At 40.7% G+C, this 21,239-nt stretch overlaps 1 protein-coding gene across 2 annotated transcripts in view; it reads right to left on the reverse strand.

Moving 5' to 3' along the window:
- Positions 1 to 21,239, reverse strand: part of PITPNC1 (phosphatidylinositol transfer protein cytoplasmic 1) — a 2,469,295-nt gene that overhangs the window by 1,233,456 nt on the left and 1,214,600 nt on the right. For both annotated transcript variants that reach the window (XM_044085091.1, XM_044085092.1), the window contains exon 4: positions 130 to 137. In XM_044085091.1, coding sequence (XP_043941026.1) covers positions 130 to 137 — 8 coding nt within the window. The remainder of the gene's footprint in view (positions 1 to 129; positions 138 to 21,239) is intronic.

The following is a 21,239-nucleotide window of genomic DNA, read 5'->3' on the forward strand; positions in this document are numbered from 1 at the left end:
GTATCGCAGTCACCCATGGCAAAAAACAAACATTTCTTTCTATACAAATGTGTTGAAAATAACAGCTTCTATCATTAAAACTAACCCAGCGACATAACAAAAAAATTACAAAGCATGCATAAAACGTACCGTATATTCTGGTCCAGATTAAGCAGAGTTGAAAGAAAAATAGAAAACAAATATAATTAGTGTTAACAGCATTAGTTCTTAAATTGCTTTCTACAATAAAAATAATTTACACATATATAGTTTATTAAAAGACAGAACTAATATATGCAGCATTATATGTGATATATAACTTATATACAAATATAAAATTATATGCTTTTTGCAAGCACGAAGACTGTAACTCAATAGTTTCTACATGTTAATTACGTTTTTAATTCATTTCAAGTAATGTCATACCTTTAAAGGATAAATTTGGTAGCTTGTATCTTTAAGAGATGACCTAGTTGATACATTGTAACTAGTACTGCATTCCTTTGGAGATTTTAGAACATGTGATTTTTTAAGCAGATATTTTACATTTTCATTGATTTCTTTCAACATTATGTCTGAAGACGTTTTAAAGTAACAAAAAGAATAAAAGCACTAAATTCCACACAGTCCGGTGCCTTGCCTTGGTACATGTTTTTTGTTTTAACTAGTTTCACAGTGTTTGTTTGGTTTTACTGCAACACAGTTTTTGAGTCTTTTCATTTTAGCGGTTTTTACCATTGCTGGAGAGGCAACCTCACAGGACGATTAGGACAATTTGTTGGACCTTTCTACCTATCCGGTCCCTGACAAAATCACTGTTTTAACACAGAGACTCTCGTCAGCAATGTCAGAAGTTATTCTTGATGGTTTTCTGCCTAAAATCCAACAGGGCTACTCTACATCTTGTAAACTAAAAAGAATCATGAGTAAGTTCCAGACCCTCTCCGGTCTGGGGGACCTCTTGGATGACTCTTTTTTCTAACAGCTTTTGAATTTCCAAAGCTGCCACTTTCCTCTGACTGAGTGGAACATTGGGAATTCTGTTCTGTAACAGCGGAGGTAGGGGAAAAAAAGAAGTTATGTCTTACCATAACATTCCATCTGAGTTGTTGATCTTCTTCCACTCATCACTGATAGGTACGGTTCCGAACCCTCGGAACCAAGTCAGCCAAATACCAAGCTAGCGTACACCAAACTCTCGAGCCACACTACTACCCACAATGCCCTTCATCCCATACCTCAGATCGAGTTTGCAGAACATATAGTAGAAACATATATTAGAAACAGAAATAAAGGCAGAGGCCATCTCTGCGCAAACACCCTAACACACCAAAATGACCCGAAGATCCGCCAGGAGCCTTTGGCGGGGGAAGGTGGGAGGGTGTGATGAATGGAAGAAGATCAACAACTCAGATGGAACATTATGGTAAGAAATAACTTCTTTATCTGAAGTTGTTAATCTTCTTCCATTCCTCACTGATGGGACCAAGTCCCTAGCTACTACAGAATCTGGGTGGCCCTCATGGAAGAACATTCCGGAGAACCATAGAGCCAAAGGCAGCTCTTCCCCTGGAGATCAGACCCAATTTGTAATGCTTGATAAAGGTATGGGGTTTAGCCCAAGTGGTGGCTGCACAAATATCATCCATGGAAGCCCTAGCATAAAAGGTGACAGAAGCAGCCACAGCTCTAGTGGAATGAGGTTTAATGTGGCCAGGAGCTGATTCCTCCTCCAGAGAATAAACAAAGGAGATGCAATTCCTAAGCCATTTAGACAAGGTAACCTCAGACACTGCCAATCCCATTCTAGAGCCTGCAAAGGCAACAAAAAGTTGATCTGACTTAAGAAATGAATTTGTTCTGTCCAAATAAAAACGTAACTGTCTGTGGACATCCATGGAATGGAGACAGTATTCCCCTTTCTTAGTATAATTAGGGAAAAACACGGGCAACTCAATGGACTGATTAATAGAGAATTCCAAAACCACCTTGGGTAAGACACTGGGATTGGTGCAAAGTGATACTCTGTCCTTATGGAAAATCAAATAAGGACTCAATGCATAATGCTTGCAGCTCTGATACACGTCTGGCTGAAGTAACCACCACCAGAAACAAGGTCTTCCAGGACAGAAATTTCACATCACAGGTTGCAGCCGCTCGAAGGGAGGTAGAGCCAAAGTTTGAAGCACCCTAGACAGATTCCATGATTCCACAGGTTGTCTAATGGGAGGTCTAGAATGAAAAATCCCCTTCAAGAAGGTCTTACACAGACAAGAAGATATAATAGGAATTCCATCTGAACCATCATGGAAATTGGAGATGGCAGCTAGATGCACCCGAATCGTGGATGCAGAAGCCCCGTTAAGGAAAAGCTCAGTCAGGTATTGAAGAACCATAGCTACTGGAACAGAAACAGGATCCAGAGACAGCTCTTGTGACCACAAGGAAAAGCGTTTCCACTTGTCTTTATATAGTTTTCTGGTAGAAGGTTTATGGGAGGCCAAAATAATATTCCATACCGGAGAAGAGAGTGATTCAAGCCTGGCTACTAAAGGAAGTGGAGCAACCAAGCTGTCAGTATGAGCATGGTCAGATTTGGAGACGACAATCCTTGGGGGTGAGAAATGAGATCCTGATGGAAGTCCAGGATCCAAGGAGGTCGGAGCAGGTGTGGCTGAAGGAAGGGGAACCAAACCTGTCGAGGCCAGAACAGAGCAATGAGAATCATTCTGCTTCTCAACCGAGTAGCTTTCTTTAAGACCAAGGGTATCAAGGGGATGGGAGAATAAGCATACAGGAGACCTGTGGGCCAATCGAGAGTCAGCGCATCTCTCGGTTACTCCCCCTCTGGAGGAAAGAGGGCAAAGTAGCTGCTGCACTTCGCATTGGAGAGGGAGGCAAACAGATCACAGCAAGGCCGGCCCCAGTGGCTGAAAATTTCCTCCACCACTTCCGGATTGAGAGACTATTCGTGAGGAAGCAGGATGCATCTGCTCAGCCTGTCCACAATCACGTTGGAACTCCCCGGGATGTGTGTAGCAATCAGGAAACAGTTGGTAGCTATTGCCCACTGCCAAATTCTCATGGTTTCGGGGCAAAAGGGGGTAAGATCTGTTCCTTCCCTGCTTGTTGGTGTACCAGACCATAGACATGTTGTCAGACTGGATAGCAATCGGTCCGAGAGGAAGAACAGGGTGGAGAGCTTGTAACAAACAGCTCTGAGCTCTAGAACGTTGATGTGTAAGTCGACATCTAGAGAAGACCACGTGCCTTGAACAGATTTTCCCTGAAAGTGGTCCCCCCACCCTATCAGGGAAGCATCCGTAGTCACTGTGGCGTTGGGCTGAATAGGTTGAAAGGGGCGACACCAAAGACTTTCGTCCATTCTCATCCATCAGAGGAGATCCTGTTTGCAGAGATCGGTGATGAGGATTAGTGCGTTCAAGGGATGATGATTGTGTATCCATTGAGTTTGAAGAAGCCACTGTAACAGGCGCATATGAAGTCTGGCCAATGGAACAATGGGAATGGCTGCCGCCATGGAACCCAGAGCCTGCAGAACTTCCCTTGCAGATACTTTCCTGCGGTCGCGTATCACTTGCACTTGTGTTCCCAGTCTTAAGAGCCTGTGATGAGGAAGAGATATTAACCGAGCTGAGTGTTGAACATAGCCCCTATGAATTCCAGTTGTTGTGAGGGCTGAAGGTTTGATTTTTCCCAATTGATAGTAATACCCAGAGACCCCACCAGAGACAGAGTGTAGCAAAGGACCCTGGTCAGTAGACGCTCAGTGGGGGCGGAGAGGAGTCAACCATCCAGATAAGGAAACACATGGAATCTGTGAAGTCTCAAATGAGCTGTCACCACTGCTAGACATTTTGTGAACACTCTGGGGGCCGTCGAGAGGTCAAAAGGCAAGGCTCTGAATTGAAAATGATTGGCACCCAGCCGGAAGCGCAAAAGTCTCCTGGAGCGTTTGTCCATTTTGATGTGGTAATACACATCCCGGAGATCTAGAGAGCACATCCACAAACCCTCCCAAAAGCATGGAAGGATGGACTGAATAGTGACCATGTGGAACTTGGTCTGTATGACTGACTTGTTCAAATGACTGAGATCCAGGATGGGCCTCCAGTCCCCTGTCCTTTTTGGCACCAAAAAGAGTCTAGAGTAGAACCCTAATCCGCAGTGATCTGGGGGGACCTTTTGGATGACTCGCTTTAAAATAAGCTTCTTGATTTCGGAAGCTGCCTCCTCCCTTTGACTGGGTGGTACATCGGGAAGGGAGAATTGAGGTCTTGGAAAGCATTTGAGGGGAATGTGATAGCCTCTGGTGATAATTCTCTGCACCCATAGATCGTCAGTAATGGAGGACCAGGCTGTTTGGTGCAGAGAGAAATGCGCCCCAACTGCTTCCAGAGGAAAGCAATCGGGGAACATTTCAGGAGCGCTGATAGGGCCTACCAGAGAAAGAGTCTCTGAAGCCCTGATTCCGGTAACCCCCTCTGCCCCTTGAGGGGTGTCTTCCACCGTCGGACCCCCCACTGCCTCTGGAGGAGTCCTCGCCACGTGCATCATGAAAGAAACCTTGTAACTTCTTGTGCCACAACTTTCCACTCCTCTGGTTCCCGGAGAAGCAATGCTGAGGTTTGGAGAAGCGCAGGCCCACGGCAGACAAGGTCTTTCCGTCCTGCTCACACCTGGCCAAATTATCCTTGACCTTAGAACCGAAGAGCACAGAGGGTTCAATAGGGGCATTCAAAAAGAAAGACTTGAAGGAATCCAGTAGGTCAGAAATGCGCATCCAGGCATGACGTCGGACAACCACGCCAGCACCTGCTGCTCTAGCTGCTCCTTCAGTTGCGTGAGAGAGCAACATCATGGAGGAATTCGAAATCACTTCAAGGGTGGCAAATTGCGAAGCCACTTTGTCACATGCTCCATCTGACACTTGACCCGCGAGGCTACCAGAAAGTTCGGAAATAAGGTCTCTCTGGAGTTTCGTAAAGTGTGCCAGGGAATTCAGCGAATGCATGGCAAAGGTCGCTGCAGCAAAAACTCGCTTCCCTAACCTGTCCACCACCCGGGACTCCCTGTTGGGCAGATTAACAGCAGGACTCTCTTCCACCAGGTCCTTCTTTGTGGCCACCGCCACCACCACAGCATCTACAGGTAAGCCTTTCGACCAATGGGGTTGATTCTCTGGAGGAGTAAGTACTTTGTCTGATCTCCTGGGGATAGGTTCTACTGAATTCGGACTCTTCCATGCTCGCTGCACGATGGATTTGACCAACTCATCTGCAGGAGGGGTCACCCAGGAAGTAGTGGGCCAGGAACGGAAAGCTTGCAGGAATATGGATTCCTCCGGTGAAGGGGTGGAAGATTTCCAGTCACTCCGCTGACTCAAAATCTCCAAGATATCCCCAAAGGAAACATCATCAGGGGGTGATCTAGGGGAACCTTCCCCATCATCGTAATCGGTATCCTCAGTAAGGGACTCTTCAGGTGAGTCCATGTGTTTTCTTTTGCACACCCTCTTCTGAGGAGGCTCTTCGGTGGGGATGTCCAAAGATGCCTCGGAAAGGGGGGTGCTTTGGATTAGTGGTCCCCTGCTAAGGGCCGGCGATGGCTGATTTAGGGGGGGGGACCAAAGGCGGAGATGAAGGAGGGGGATTGCTAGCCGCCAGCGCCCTTTCCATAATCTGGAAGGTGGGCCCACCCAAAGAGGAATAGGAGCTCGGAACTGAAGAATACTGAATCGGAACCGGGGTCACACCCCGCTCCAAATGGCCCACCTCCGAGACTGGAGTTTGAGAGGGGTTTGGTGCGGATATAACTCTCGGATCTGACACGGGAACTGAAAAGGCCGTCGGTGCTGGGGCCGGAACTGAATATTCCACCCCTGAAGCAAGGGGTTGAGTAAGGTGGGCTGTCATCAGAACTGACACCTTCCAGGGCTTAGATGCTTCAGGCATCATAGTAGTTGGTGCCGAAGGAAGGGGTCCGGTTGAAAGCAACAGACAAGGGGGCCTTGGAACCGAAGGATCCCCATCAGGAGAATACAAAGGAGTCAAAGGAGGAAAAATCCCAACACCCGGAGCGGAACAAGGTCTGGAGATTCCTCTTGCAGTCAGTACCTGATCCACGAGATGAACAATATCTATTTTGGACATGCTCCTGGCAGATCTAACCAATATCCTGGAAAGGGATTCAGGTCAGTCCAGAAAGGGACTGTAGGCTTATCCGGCAAACGGATCCACAGAAGATGAATACCTGGTCCATGGTAAGGAACTCAATGCAGCTGAGGATTCTGATTTGAATTGCATAAACGGTAAGGTCGGCACCGAGAGGGGAATCGGAGCCGAAGTCACAATCGGGGTAGTAGCCAAAATTGGGTCTGAGGTCGTCAAAGCCTGTGTCTGTAAAGGTGAGGTCGGTGCTGAGGTGTCCAGAATCAGACTGGCCGGAACCAAAGTAATCAGCAGTTCAGTAGTCATTGGTGCCGAGCTCGGAACCGACAATTCAGACTTCCCAGAAACTGCACTCGGTGCTGAAATCGGTGGCACAGAGGCAGCAAGCCAATGCTCGGAGGAAGATCTACAGGCCTTAGATCGATGATTCTTGCCCCTGTCACCGCCCGGTGAAGAGGGGTCTGAGCGGGGACACTTCTTGTCTTTGACTGGAGGGGTTGTGACCTCCTCAGAAATAGCCTCCGAGAAAGGAGAGGAAAGCAATCCTTTCAGAATCAATTTGTTGTGCCGTTCATTCAACGTCTGTTGACTACAGCTCGCACAAATATCACATGGGGGAGTCGCAGAAAGGTGCGAAATGCCCAGACAATAAATGCATTTAAAATGTAAGTCGCTGTTCGGTAATTTAGCACTGCACAATGTGCAGTGTTTAAAACCTGAAGTACCCTTTTTCTCTGACATACTAGCACTTACTCAGACAAAAGAAGAGAGAGAGAGAGAGAGAGAGAGAGAGAGAAAGGCAATACTACCAGCAATGGTATGAAGAGTTAGCACGCGGGTGGTAAAAAGTAAGGAAAAGCAAGAAAATACCAACAATGGTAAGAAAAGGAATACCTGTGGGTAGAGCTAGACTATGAGAAAGACACTAGTAGAAAACTTATTGGAGAAATACACAATTTATATAAGTCAAAACTACTTAGCTGGAGAGCTCGGTGAAAACTCTGCTATATGGCTGTGCATCAAACGAGATCTGAGGTATGGGATAAAGGGCATTGTGGGTAGTAGTGTGGCTCGAGAGTTTGGTGTACGCTAGCTTGGTATTTGGCCAACTCGGTTCAGGGGGTTCGCAACCGTACCCATCAGTGAGGAATGGAAGAAGATTAACAACTTCAGATGGAATTTTATAGCCTCTGGAAATAATCCTCTGCACCAGCGTATCTTTTGTTATATCTATCCAGGCTCTCTGGTAGAGGGATAAGTGACCCCTCCAGAGGCGGCCATTCAGAACTCTTTTCAGGAGTGCTGATAAAGTATGTCAGGGAAAGAAACTCTGGACCCCTGGTTTTGCAGGCCTCCCATTTGAATTCCCCCATCTATCCCTGGGGGAACTCTCTCCACGTGGATCATGGAATGGACCCTGGGATTCCTGAACCACATCTTTCAGCCACCTTGCTGATTCCTGGAAAAGGTTCTTTGAGGGGTCAAAAATGTATGCCCACATCAAACAGGGTCTTACCATCTTTCTTGCATCTGCAGAGTGTGTCTTTCACTTTATGGCTGAACAGCAAACTTCCATCAAAGGGACCATTGATAAAGGATGACTTCAAGGGCTCTGCAAAGTCTTGCAGACATATCCAGGCATGCCTTCTATTGGAAATGTCTGAACCCGCTGCTCTTGAGGCTCCTTCAGCTGTATGTGAGATGAGCCTTATAGAGGAGTTTGAAATAGACTGAAGGGTTACTAACTGTGAAGCAATAGAAGATTCTGCCTCACCAGCACTAGTCCCTGAGACAGATTTTGAGAGTTCCTTGATCAAATCCCTATGTAATCTGGTAAAGTGTGCCAAGTAATTCAGGAACCTGAGAGCAAAGGTCGCTGATGCATACACATGCTTCCTGAACCTGTCCAGTACCCTCAACTCCCTGTTAGGGAGATGAACAGAAGAGCTCTGTTCCATGAGCTCTTTACTGGTGGCTGCTGTCATGACCATAGCATCCACTAGTACTCCTTTGTTCTAAATTCTCTTCCCTTCAGTGCTGACAGGATCCTATCTGGTCTCTTGGAGATCGGCTCTACATGATTTGATTCCTTCCATGCCCACTGAGAGATCAAATCGATGAGATCATCAGTGGGAGGAGTCACCCAGGAAGTAGATGGGCCAGTACCAAATGCCTCCAGGAATACCGATTCCTCTTGAGAAGGGTTGTTGGTAGACTATCAACCCCTGTACTTGAGGATCTCTAAAATGCCTCCTAATGAGATGTCATCAGGTGGTGATCTTGGGGACCCTTTCCCTTCATCAAAATTAGTATCTTCTGTGACTGACTGCTGAGGGGAGTCCAAGTGCCTCCTCTTCCGAGGGACTTCTTCTGTTGGATGATCCAGAAAAGTATCAGAAGAAATAATTATGCCCTAGGGGGTCACCTGGAGGACTTTGGCTTGGCTGCCCCCTCTGATGAGGGCGGAGCCATCTGATCTCTAGAAGAGAATGCACTGTCTGCCATCCTGAAGGCAGAATGCCCCAGGGAGAAGGAAACTATAGATGCTGAGAAGGCATGCCTCTGGACTGACGGCTTCCTCTGACCCAAAGACACTGCACCTGAGGCAGGAGTCAGAGCCAAGGTATTTAATGCCAAGGCTCTGAGGGGCAGAGACAGCCCTGACAACTTTAGAGTCAACTCTAACCCCTTGAATCCGACAGCGAAGCTTCAGATCTGAGAGCCATCTGTCTCCAACATGCTTGGAGCTGGTGTGCTCAGAGAAGACATCTGATCCAAAGACAGAGGCATCTTCAGATCCAAAACAGACAGCTGCAAGTATCTTGGATCCCAGAGCTCTGAAACTGAAAGATGGATCTGAGAAGGAGCCAAAATTGGTGGGTTTGTACGAGCAGAGGTCTCTCGATCCATTGAGATAGGAGCTGGGAGAACTCCCATCTGAATTTGTGTCCTAAGAAGCTTCCTCATCATTCTGTCCACATCCACTTCAGTGAGACTTCTGGATGAATGGGAAGAGGCTATGGAGGGAAATCTGCATCATTCCAGGAAAGGCGATGGGAACCAAGAGGGAACTGGATCCAGGGAGGATGCACACCTTGTCCTAGGTATATGTTTAGGCTCTGAATGGGATGGATCCAAAGAGATGGATCTGGTGTTTGAAGTTATCAAGTCTGAAGTTTTTTGTGTCAGATCTGAAGTTTTTTGAGTCTTCCTCTGAGGCTCCGAGGTTGAATCCAAAGAAGACTGAGAAGAACTAGGATGCACCGAAAGCCTCTTTTTTGTCTCCTTTTTCTCATGTTTGGAGGTTTGGACTCCAATTAGTGACTCTCCAAATGCCAAAGGAAGACAGCCTTTGAGGATTAATTTTTTTTTCTGTCAATAAGCACTCTTGGGTTGAAAGCTCTACAAATGGAGTATGAAGCTTGCAAATGTTTTGATCCTAAACAATACAACAAGCACAGATTATGGGAATTGGACAATGGGATCTTATGCCTGCATTTGCTGCATTTTTTAAAAACCTGATGGTTCATTTGCCATGATAATAAATTCCAGCAATAACCACAGTACAACACCAGGGCAAGAAGGCAAAACTAACCACAAAAATACTACAAGAACTACTATTTTTTAATAGAACTAGAGAAAAAGAAATACAGGTACTAACAATGATATTTAGGAAATACTGAATGGCAGTAAGAGAAAAAAATGACCAACTATGGTAATTAAGAAGCACTCATAGTAAGTAAAAAAAAAAAAGATCAGAAAAAGGAGAAACGGGAAATGCCAACAAGCAGCAAGGAAAAAAAAAAAAAACAGAAAAATAATCAGTGACAGTAATTAAGAACTACCAGCGGTAAGCACAATGAGGTATAAATAGGTAAAGGGAGGATAACAAATAAAGGATCAAAAGACATAAGCAAAAAATATAAAAAAATTATAATTTTTCACATAGCACACTTGGGAGCTGTAACAACCACATCTGTTCATAATGGCGACAAATGAGATCTGGGAAATGAGGGGGACTGCGGCAGTGTGGGGAAGAGAGGAGCTTGACAGTTTGTAGTATCCATGAGCTGTGAAACAGTGACAGAGTCGGATTTGAGGGTCAGATCCAAACCCATATGTTGAGGAATGAATGAAAACTGACAACATCAGATCGTCTCTTCTGTTTCCCAGTTCTTCACCTCCTTACTTGTAACTGGAGACTGCATACATGCAAAGCACAGTTCCCGTCCTCTTTAGGAACACATTTCAGTTTATTGTCATTATGCCTGACATTGATGTATCTGAAGGAGATCATCACATGCCCTTTGTCACTTCCCTCTCCTACAACACAAACATGAACAGAAGAAGCATTTGATTCTACAGGCCATGCTGAAGAAAAGTAGAGGAGTTCAGAACATCTTATTACAGATTTGCTATACGTCATCAAAACAAAAAAATGGAAATTCAAATTGGAATTATTTACAACGGACACAAACAATATTCAAACAAAAGTTCCTTTTAACTGGTTTAACCCCCATTAAGGTAGTGTGACAACTCAAGCATCACCATAATGGCTCCCTTAAGCAGCTTGATGTACTTTTGTGAGATGAGAAATTCAGAATTGATTGGTTAAAAACTCAATGTGAGGTATTACCAGTGACTTCAAAGGGGCAACATCCCAGTTTCTAGTCAATAAGAGCACCAATGCACTGGGTAGAATGACTGAACTCAGAATTTACAACAACTGTTACAGTATTTTCTTGCACTACAGACCTACTGATTCACATGACATAAAATATTACAACATGCAGTACTCTTATCCCACATGCACAGCAATATGAAACATTCAAGGACATCCTGACTCTAGAGACACAAATACACACACTTAGAAAATGTCATCAAAGTACCTTGAAGAAATTCCTTTCATCACCATATTATTTTTATTACTTATGCATGTGGTAACATATTAGAAAACTATGTTAAGGATGATGAGCAGTGACATCTGGGGAACAGTACCAGTGATATGGAATCCATCAAAAGGCATTGCTTTTCCAGGGACAGTGTACAACATGGCTGACACTATGCTACTGCTACTTTTCTTTTTTTTTGTTTTTACTTAAATGTCATCTTAAGCATAACTAATCATGTGACCAGTCCTAAAAAATCAGGACCTCACAACAGAACATTTAACCTGCAGAATGAAGCTGAAGAGACAAGAGGAGTGATGTATACAATAAGGTCACAATCTCCACCCAAATAACAAATGTCATTAATGTCATTATATAGAAAATATGTTCCATTAGGGATGTCACACATTAATTTTGAAGGCCATTTGCAGTATTTAGTACAATTCCATACCTCGTATGTGAAGCAGAAAAGTGTGATGTTCATGGCTGACATGTCAAACTGGGACCAGCAATGCGTGGTTGATGCTGCTTGAATAAAAAGGTCAAGAATGAGTAAATAACAGAATTCTCCTTCCAGTGAGGTATAGTGAGTTCTGCCCTGGTTTAATTTCTGCAAGTCTTTGGAACTTGATTCCTTTCCAAAGTAAAAGTATGATTAAAATTCATGAAATTAGTATTGTTTTAATCTTTAATGATAGCCAAATGTGATCTTTGCAGCACCTGCAATGTGCCCACAGTTGACTCCTTCTGTAATTCATATGGAGTTACAGGCATTGGTAGCACATCTAAATATGACTGTAAATTATTTTTATCAAACCCATTGTTCCTACTGCTACTGGAACTGTCTGGGTATCCTTCTTCCACATTGCCCTAATTTCTGTTTGCAAATCCTGGCATTCCATGACTTTGCCTTTCTCTATAGATAAGATGCTGTAACCACTGTATGTAACAACTTCAATGATCAGTACTACTTTGGTCTTCTTTTCATGGGCTCTATATCTGTTTCTCTCACATTTACTTTTGTTAGCTGTTGATAATGGGTGATCACATGTGATATAAACTTCATTACTTTCTATAATGCTTTGTGGCTCATGCTTCCAATACTTCGCAGCTACTTCAGTATTGTCAGTTTGCAGAATCCCCAGTGCAACAGTCTTGCCACATTATTATGCCTTTCAGTACAGAGATCCTCTGCCATTAGCATATTACACCCAGCAACAATATGTGAGACTGTTTTCAGTTTTGTTATAAAGAACCTGCAGTTGCCTACTTCTCCCACATGCTCAATGGACTTTGGAAACCAACTTGTATATAGTCCACTATCCTTGGCTGCCAATATTAACCTTTCACCTTTTTGTTTAAATTCACCTCTCCTTAACCATTACAGCATCAGATCCTGATGACATGAGGTTATTCCAGGAGTTCCCTGTATTTGCAACTATATTTATCCCCTTTCCATATTTCTTCCTTCTTATCTGATCCTTCTCCTTATATTCTTTCCTTTGCTGTGTGGCAAATTCAGTTGCTGCCTGATTTTTGTCTCTACTTCTGGTTTGATTTCCATTCATGCTTGACACCAACATGCTTCTGCTAAGCTAAGCAGGAAAGTCATCTTAGACTTGGTCTCTTCATACTTTAAAACATTCACTATGTTTGGATATGGTGAAGTCAGCACATATGTATGTAGTCCTACGATTGCAGATCTATACACTTAATCAGTTTTGCGGACACCCATACCTCCTTCAGAATGAGGAATATAGAATTTTGGTATACACTAATTTTTATATATCATTTGATGAGCATGAAGCATTTTTCTTGTTTTCCTGTCTAACTGATCCAATACCTTTTCGGGTCAGTTAATGACTCCAAAACTGTAAGTCAGAACAGGAAGTGCAAATTGGTTTATAGCTTGGACTTTGTTCCTAGTTGTCAGGGCTGTTTTCAATATTGATTTTAGTCTTATAAAATATTCCTTACTGAATTCTGTTTGCATTTGGCCATGTTTTACTGCTGATTGACTACTAAACATAAACTTCTATCTGCAAAGGATCAAAAAAAAAAAAACACACAAAGTTTTTTGCAGGAGGCAAGCCCCCCTGCGCCTCATAACCCCTGCTAATTAAATATACCAACTCCGAGATTGTACTAAAATTGAAAAGAAAGCGCATATAGCCCAATTCCCCACAGTACCATGGCCTCTTGGTGAAAAAGTATTTACTTTTTGATTAGTGGATTTTTGATGCATTGTACCAGCTTCTTCACTTGTCGATGTGAAGCCATTTCAGTGTAAGGTTCTGCACCCATGGGTATATGTAATGCTGTAACAGTCGCAGTAATTGATTACTGACATGAAATAACCGAAATGAAAAATACCAATACAACACAAACACACATGCACAAAGACATATCTGTACAAAACACAAACTAAATAACACTATATTTTTTTTGGGGGGGGGGTGCAAGCCCCGTCCCTACACTCCTATGTGGGGAGTACAGCACCAAACACTCTCTGTTAAACATGTATACAAATAACAGGGAAAGTGCATATTAACACATATCTTATCACTATGACACTGATCTCATACTGGTACTGCTGATCAGCTATGTTTAACAGAACAGCTGTTGACCAAATACAAACCTGATCCAGACCGAAGGACCCATATATATATATATATATATATATATATATATATATATATATATATATATATATATATATATATGTATGTATGTATGTATATATATATATATATATATATATATATATATATATATATATATAAAACAGAAAATAAATCCACGACAGTCAGCACAGGAACACAAGGTAGTTCGAAAGTAATTTAATTAAAGCGCTTTTCGGCTCACAATAGAACAGCCTTCCTCAGAATAAAAAACAACAATACAACTCTTTCCTTTTATACAACAAAAGGCGCCAAAATAAAACAATCATTCAATTAATTAAATGTTTATCTAAAGATACTCCAAAAACATGGTCTTAAAACAGTATCTAACTAAACATGTATACCTAAAAATATACTACTAAAATTGATGCACCATGACCTAGAACTAATAATCTCTATAGATGTAACAACAACTTCAGCCCATTTTATCCAAAGACTTCATGAAAACCCATATAGAAATACAGGCACTTGTTGATTTATTAAGTTACAGAAAGAAAATACTAAATAACTCTAATTTATAAATATTAGAAATAATAAACTAAAATAAATATAATAATGTATAATTAATAAATAAATCAAATTTATTTTACAAAAAACATATATGTGTATAAAAAACAAATAAAATAACCAAAAAGAATTCATCAATTCAACCATATGTATAAAAACTAAAAATCTAGATATATTTCTCATACATATAGATGAACTTCGTAGAAACAAACTAGTTCATAAATAATTATTTATGTTTATTAAGTTTGTTCACCTTATTTTTTAATTTATGTAATATAATGTAAGTAAAAAATAATAATTACATTTAATCACGCTTTAAATTATCTCACCAAGCTCCTCAGCTTTAATAAAACTCCTATTGATAAAGCTTCATTAAGGCCTGGGTAATTGCTCGCATTTAATTTGATTTGCCATTTTAATTCTAGTTCAAGCAACTTTAATGAATAAGGGCCGCCCCTAGGATTAATTTTTAGTCCATCAATGATCAAGAATTTAAAAGAATGGTCGGGGAAACACATAATATGTTTGGCTAATGCATTATCCGCCTTCTGATGGGTAACAGCATAGATGTGTTCATACATCCTGTCTCTGAGCCTACGCTCAGTTTTGCCCACATAGAAGGCGGCACATAGTGAACATTTGGCCAGGTAAATTATACCTTTAGAATTACAATTAAATTTATCACTTAGTTTATATAGTACTTTATCCAAAGTAAATGTACTACTAACCAACACATGTTTGCACATACTACATGACTCACATTTGAACATCCCTGTTGACTTTCTCAGCGAGTCAGGCTGAAATCTCAAAGAGTCCTTTAAGTTCAAACCACGCTTAAATGTAACACTAGGTTTATGACCTAATTTATTTATTAAAGATGTATTGTTTTTCAACAAGTTCCAGTTTTTATTCAAAATATTAATACATTCAGGACTCAATTTGGTATATGTGGTGGTAAATGACACAACTCTATTTCTGTCAAAGTTGGAAATATTAGATGAACTTTCAAGTTTAGTCCTGGGGTTTAAACCTTGATCAAGCGGGTCGCCAGTTTCAACGACCTCTAAACTAACAAAGTTATGTTCCAAGTGGACCTGGTCAATACATTCACTCTCCAAGTTGTCTGGTAGATTTATAGGGCTAGAACTATGTATAGCCAATAAAGGCCTGAAATAGTTGGTTTCCCTTTTGAATTTGACCTCGGCTATAATTTCGTCAATGAGCTCAACCGGGTAATCTCTCTTCAAAAAAGCTGATTTTAAAAACAGACATTCATCGTCGAACTCATTATTGAGAGTTACAATCCGGGCCGCTCTGACCAACTGTCCTTTTATAACAGCCTTCTTTTGATGAAATGGGTGACAACTTGAAAAGTGAAGGAAAGAATTAGAATAAGTTTTCTTACGATAAATTCTAGAAACATAACAATTTAAGTCCAAACTTTTAGATAACATAATATCCAAATAGGAAATAGCAAAGTGGTCATAAGTATATGTGAACTCAAGGAAATCAGTAGATTCGTTGAGAAAGTCAACTATATTGGATGCAATTTGGTCATTCCCTCTAATCAACATAAAGATGTCGTCGAGAAATCGAGTATAAAAAACAACTGACTTCTTATATAAATCAGATTTAAAGACCAAATCAGATTCCCAAAAGGCCATTACTAGGTTAGCTACGCTACCTCCACACGGTGAGCCCATAGCTATTCCTCTTTTCTGTTTGTAAAAAAGGGACTCAAAAGTGAAAAAATTGTAAGAAAGGACAAGGTCTAACAGTTCAGACACTAAATATATATATATATATATATATATATATATATATATATATATATATGTGTGTGTGTGTGTGTGTGTGTGTGTGTATGTGTGTATATGTATTATATATATATATATATATATATATATATATATATATATATATATATATATATATAGATTCACTTTATATCCTCAAAATACTGAAATGTCAAAATTCAGTATTCCTGAGCTATAAAATCGAATCTTTAAAACATAGAAAACTCAGAAGCGCGAAATTCAAAATCTCACACACCGGAGATTTTGAATTTCGAGCTACTACTGCACACACACACACACACACACACACACACACACACACACACACACACACACACACACACACACACACACACACACACACAATCCTCCCCACAAACAAACGCAAGCTCTCTACTGCATAAAAGCAGGGGCGCAAACCCACCTGCACCACCACACCCCCCTACTTAAATATTCTAACTCCGAGGTCGCACTTACACACAAACGCACACATACACACCACCACACAGACTATATTCTGCTCGCACACACACATCACAGCAACAAAACACACTAGCACACACCACAGCCCCTACTTAAAACCCTTAACACACACACACACACACACACACACACACACACACACACACACACACACACACACACGCTTCCCTGAATCCGTAACCACAGTGGAACCTCAGAAGCGCGAAATTCAAAACCTCCAGTATTCGAGGTTTTGAATTTCGCACTTCTGATCTTTTGCTCTTTTCAGAATTCCACTTTATGGGCTCGAAATACTGAATTTCGACATTTCAGTATTTCAAGCTTCTAAAGTGAATCCATATATGTGCATGTGTGTGTGTGTGTGTGTGTGTGTGTATGTATACACACACACACACACACACACACACACACACACACACACACACACACACACACACACACTGTGAAATATTAGATATTGTACTAAATGCACATTTTCACCATTCTGGAGAACAAGCATTCTCTAACAGGGTGTTAATGTATACACATTTCCCAGTAAAATACAACTGCTGGCTAAATGCAGCTTCAGTATTTTGAGAGCATAAAGTCATTGAAAAAAAGTAAAGAAGAAAGCAGTCAAATAGCAAAATCTATTGCAATAACAGTTACAAGGGCTTGCTGTTTTACTTGCCCCTAGCTAAGCTTAGTTTTTAAAAGCCATGTTTAGCAAGGCAGAAAATAAAAAAAAGGTAATTTATTTACATAAGGGTCAGTCAGTGTATGGGTGCATGCGTATAGGAGACAGAGAGAGAGCAAGATATTGAAAGAGACTAAGCGATCTTGACTTTTTTGCCCAAGAATTTCGGTAAAAAAGGTAAGAGAATTTGGATTTGATGCATTAGTTGAACTACAAGAACTATCAACCTATAATGTAATTAGCAATTTTCCAGAAAATAAAATATTCTTAAGGAGCAAAGCAGCAATATGAGGCAAATCAAGTGGGTTCTACAAAATCAGGGACAGTTAAGAGATCAGGGGGGATTCACTGCCTTACACTGTATTATTTTTTTTTCTTTTTTTCATTCATTTGATCACAATTAGACATGAGGCGTACTCAGTCAGGAAAGTGTCTGTAATAGCTTGGTATGTGTGTGTATGTGTATGTTGACATTAAATACTTACATAACTTATATTTTGGATGTATAGCACTTCCTCCAGCAACAATTACATATAATTCAGCAACTTTGAAACAGAAGGCTGAAGAACTAGTTTACATACAAAATGTACATACTAATAAAAAACAAATATGAAACAATTTTATATATAGATCATTATCTAAGTACCATAATGCTCCCCAGGGTGGATGTTACATGGGAAATAATGAACATTCTAGAGGTTGTAATGCCCCGATGCCCCACTCCAGGGAGATCCATTATTTCCCTAGTAATACCCACTCTGTCTGACATTATATCAGCAGAGACAACCAGTCTTAGAAATACAATGTAGTTTATTGTACAAAAATATAAAAATGTAGATTCTTCCCAAAACAAGTCTTATAGCTTAGCAGGTGTTCACAGCAAGTACCTTCAGTATGATCCAATATAAATAGGATAGTCTCTTTCAGTAGGTCTCTCTCTCCCTCCCTCCCTCTCCTCAGCTCTTCCTTGTGCTTCCTCCCTCAGTCATGCTCTCTCCCCTCTCACTCCATCTCTCTCTCTCTGTCCCCCATCTCTCCATATTTCTATCACCCCCTCCTTCCCTTTCCCTCTCTGTCTCTCCCTGTTCCTCCTCCTCCCCCTCCATATGTATGTGTGTGTGTGTGTGTGTCTCTCTCTCCCTCCCCTCCCTGACTCTCTCTCTCTCTCTCTGTCCCTCCTCCTCTTTCCCCCTCCCTCTCTCCCCCTCCCTCTCTGTCTCTCTCTCCCCCTTTGTGTGTGTGTCTCTCACTCTCCCCCTCCCTCTTTGTCTCGCTCTCTATTCACCCTCTCTCTCCCTCCCTTTCTGTCTCTCACACACACATTTTCTCTCCATCTCTCTCTCTCCCTCCCCCTTTCTGAACCTCTCACTAGTTCTCCTATAACAGGAACAATCTCCAGCTTCCTCCTTGTGTCTTCTTCTAAGCCTTTATTCACTCTGCTGCCCCTCTTTACTGCCACGGCTCGGGTCATCAAATCCCCCTCCAAGGAAAGTAAACAACACTCTGCATGAGTTTACCTCTGTCAATCCTTTTAAACAACATTAATGGCTTCATTTATCAAAGCTGTTTTAACTACTACAGCAAAGGTTTTCTCTGTTCTTAAAGCAATGTCAGCATTTTAAAGGAATAACAGCGTTTCTCAGGATAATAGAATAAATGTTCCTCTCTGTTCTTTTGTGTGGTACAAACAGGCAAACTTCATGAACTAGGATGATAAAGAAGCCAAGGCCGATGAGTCATTGCAGAGAACTAAGGCAATCAAGTGGTGGAAGTGTTTTTTTAATGCTGAGAACTGAGGAACCAGCCATGATGAGTGTCTCGGTCTGCCTACAAATGATAAATCATAGCACAAACTGTAAACTGAGATTGATATGTTTTGCAGTCTGGATAGTTGCAAACTATAGGTAAGACTTAACAAAAAAAAAAATGGTACATGCACATGCATTGTCTTTCTCGAATGTGCACATGCACTTGTGGATACACACACACACACACACACACACGCACACATGCAAGCACGCACACACACGTGCACACACACACACACACACACACACACACACACACACACACACACACACGCACACACGTGCGCGCGCATGCACACACACACACACACACACACACACACACACACACACACACACACTGACCCCTTACCAAGAACTGTTTCAGTTTTGAGGTTGTTACATTTTGCAAGAGCAATCAGGAAAAAAATAATATTCATCTAGATGCAAAGCCATCCACAGAAATATTTCATTTTATTTTTTTCCCAATATCTTTATTTGGATTTCCATGAAGAAATATCAAAAACGTCTTCAGCATGTAATAATCACAAGTACATAGAGAATGTTTTGTTTATAACACATTGAAGAATTAACAGAAAAAAGAACATAACATCTATGTACACCGAGTGATAAGTGCCATAACATGAGTTCAATTAATACAATGACAACAGTATATAACAGTATGGTCTCATAGATGAAAGAATGAAAGAAAAAAACAAAACTTAAGTAATAAATCTTCTTTTTGTTAATTCAGCTTAACATGTAGATGTGTCTAGTTGAAATTATTGGAGTATGTGGTCAAAAACTGTTTTCCACAACTGTGCATAATAAGAGCATTTGCTTTGGTTGCTAACTATTAATTTATGAGCCATTTTCATTTAATCACCATATGTTTAAAGCCATCCTATGATACATTTTGATCTGTCAAGCCAGTTTTGTGAGATATATAGCTTCATCAATGAAAAAATAGTAATTAAAGTATGTAGCTTTTGATTAGATAGTCCCATAGGGGGGATGTGTAAAATAACTAACTCCCAAGACACAGTAGTCTTTTCATACCCCATTTTTTTCAAGTCTGGCTCTTAATGAGCACCACAACATATATGAACATTTACCACGTCATAATATAGGCAAAATGTTAGTTCGTTGGTCTTGACAGTATAGAAAGTTTGGAGAAGATGTGAAATAATATTAATTGAGTTTGACAGGAGTTAAATAGGCATTATTAACTATCATGAGTTGGGGATCCATTACTTTTTTTTAAAAGGGATTAGTTTTAAATAAAGCTGAATTGATTGAGATTTCTGGCTACATTGAACTGCAGGTTACATTCTGGAGCAATAGTCTGAGTACAGGATATTATCTTGATATTTAACAGCTCAGATTAATTTATACATATTTGTTTTCATTTTCTTTTTAAGTGTGAACATATTCCATAACTCCTTACAGAGATTTATATTAATATCATCTACTTTTGGGTCTTCTAATAGAGTTGCTATCATTTCATTAATCTGTCTTACTATATTCAGGTAGCTTTTAGGAAGGTTTAATGCAATTCTGAGATCATTAGTAGAAAGGTTTTTATAATAATAAATATCTAATATATTATTTCTCTGATTGGGGTAATTGTTCAGGTTTAACAGAGTTATTTAATTTAAAATTGGAATTGAGGTGGAGTGGTTCAAAAATGTTAAAAGGACTTGTTAGACTTAGTGATTCAATTATATTTTGCAAGACAGTTATCAAATTTTTTAGGCAGTTATTTAGTTTGACTCTACCCATATTTTCTTTACAGGTGATGGGTAGGCCCTTAGGGTTGATTTTGGAATCACTTACTAGATTATACCATATCTTTACCCAGATAAGGCTCTACTTTGTTTTAGTTGGACAACGATCAGAGACTGCATTTATTATGTCGTAATACAGTTTATAACCTGGGAAACCTAAGCTATCAATCCTTTTGGGATAAATCATTTTTTGATAGCTAATATGGACTGATTTGGGTTCCCAAAGGAATTTAGAAAGATTTATATTTATAGTTTTAAGTTTTTTTTAGGTATTATTACGTTAGTTGCATTAAACTGAAACAGTAGTCTAGGTAGTATATTCATTTTAATAATAGCCACCTTTGACAGTAGAGGGAATTTTAATTTGTTCCATCTGAGGACATCCTGTTCAATCACTGTCCAAAGTTTCATTAAGTAAATCTGGTAGAATTTTTTTGGGTCATGACAAAACAATATACCCAAA

This window comes from Protopterus annectens, chromosome 10.part0 (genome assembly GCF_019279795.1).
Source record: "Protopterus annectens isolate FY-2018-M chromosome 10.part0, PAN1.0, whole genome shotgun sequence".
NCBI classification, from domain to species: Eukaryota; Metazoa; Chordata; order Ceratodontiformes; family Protopteridae; genus Protopterus; species Protopterus annectens.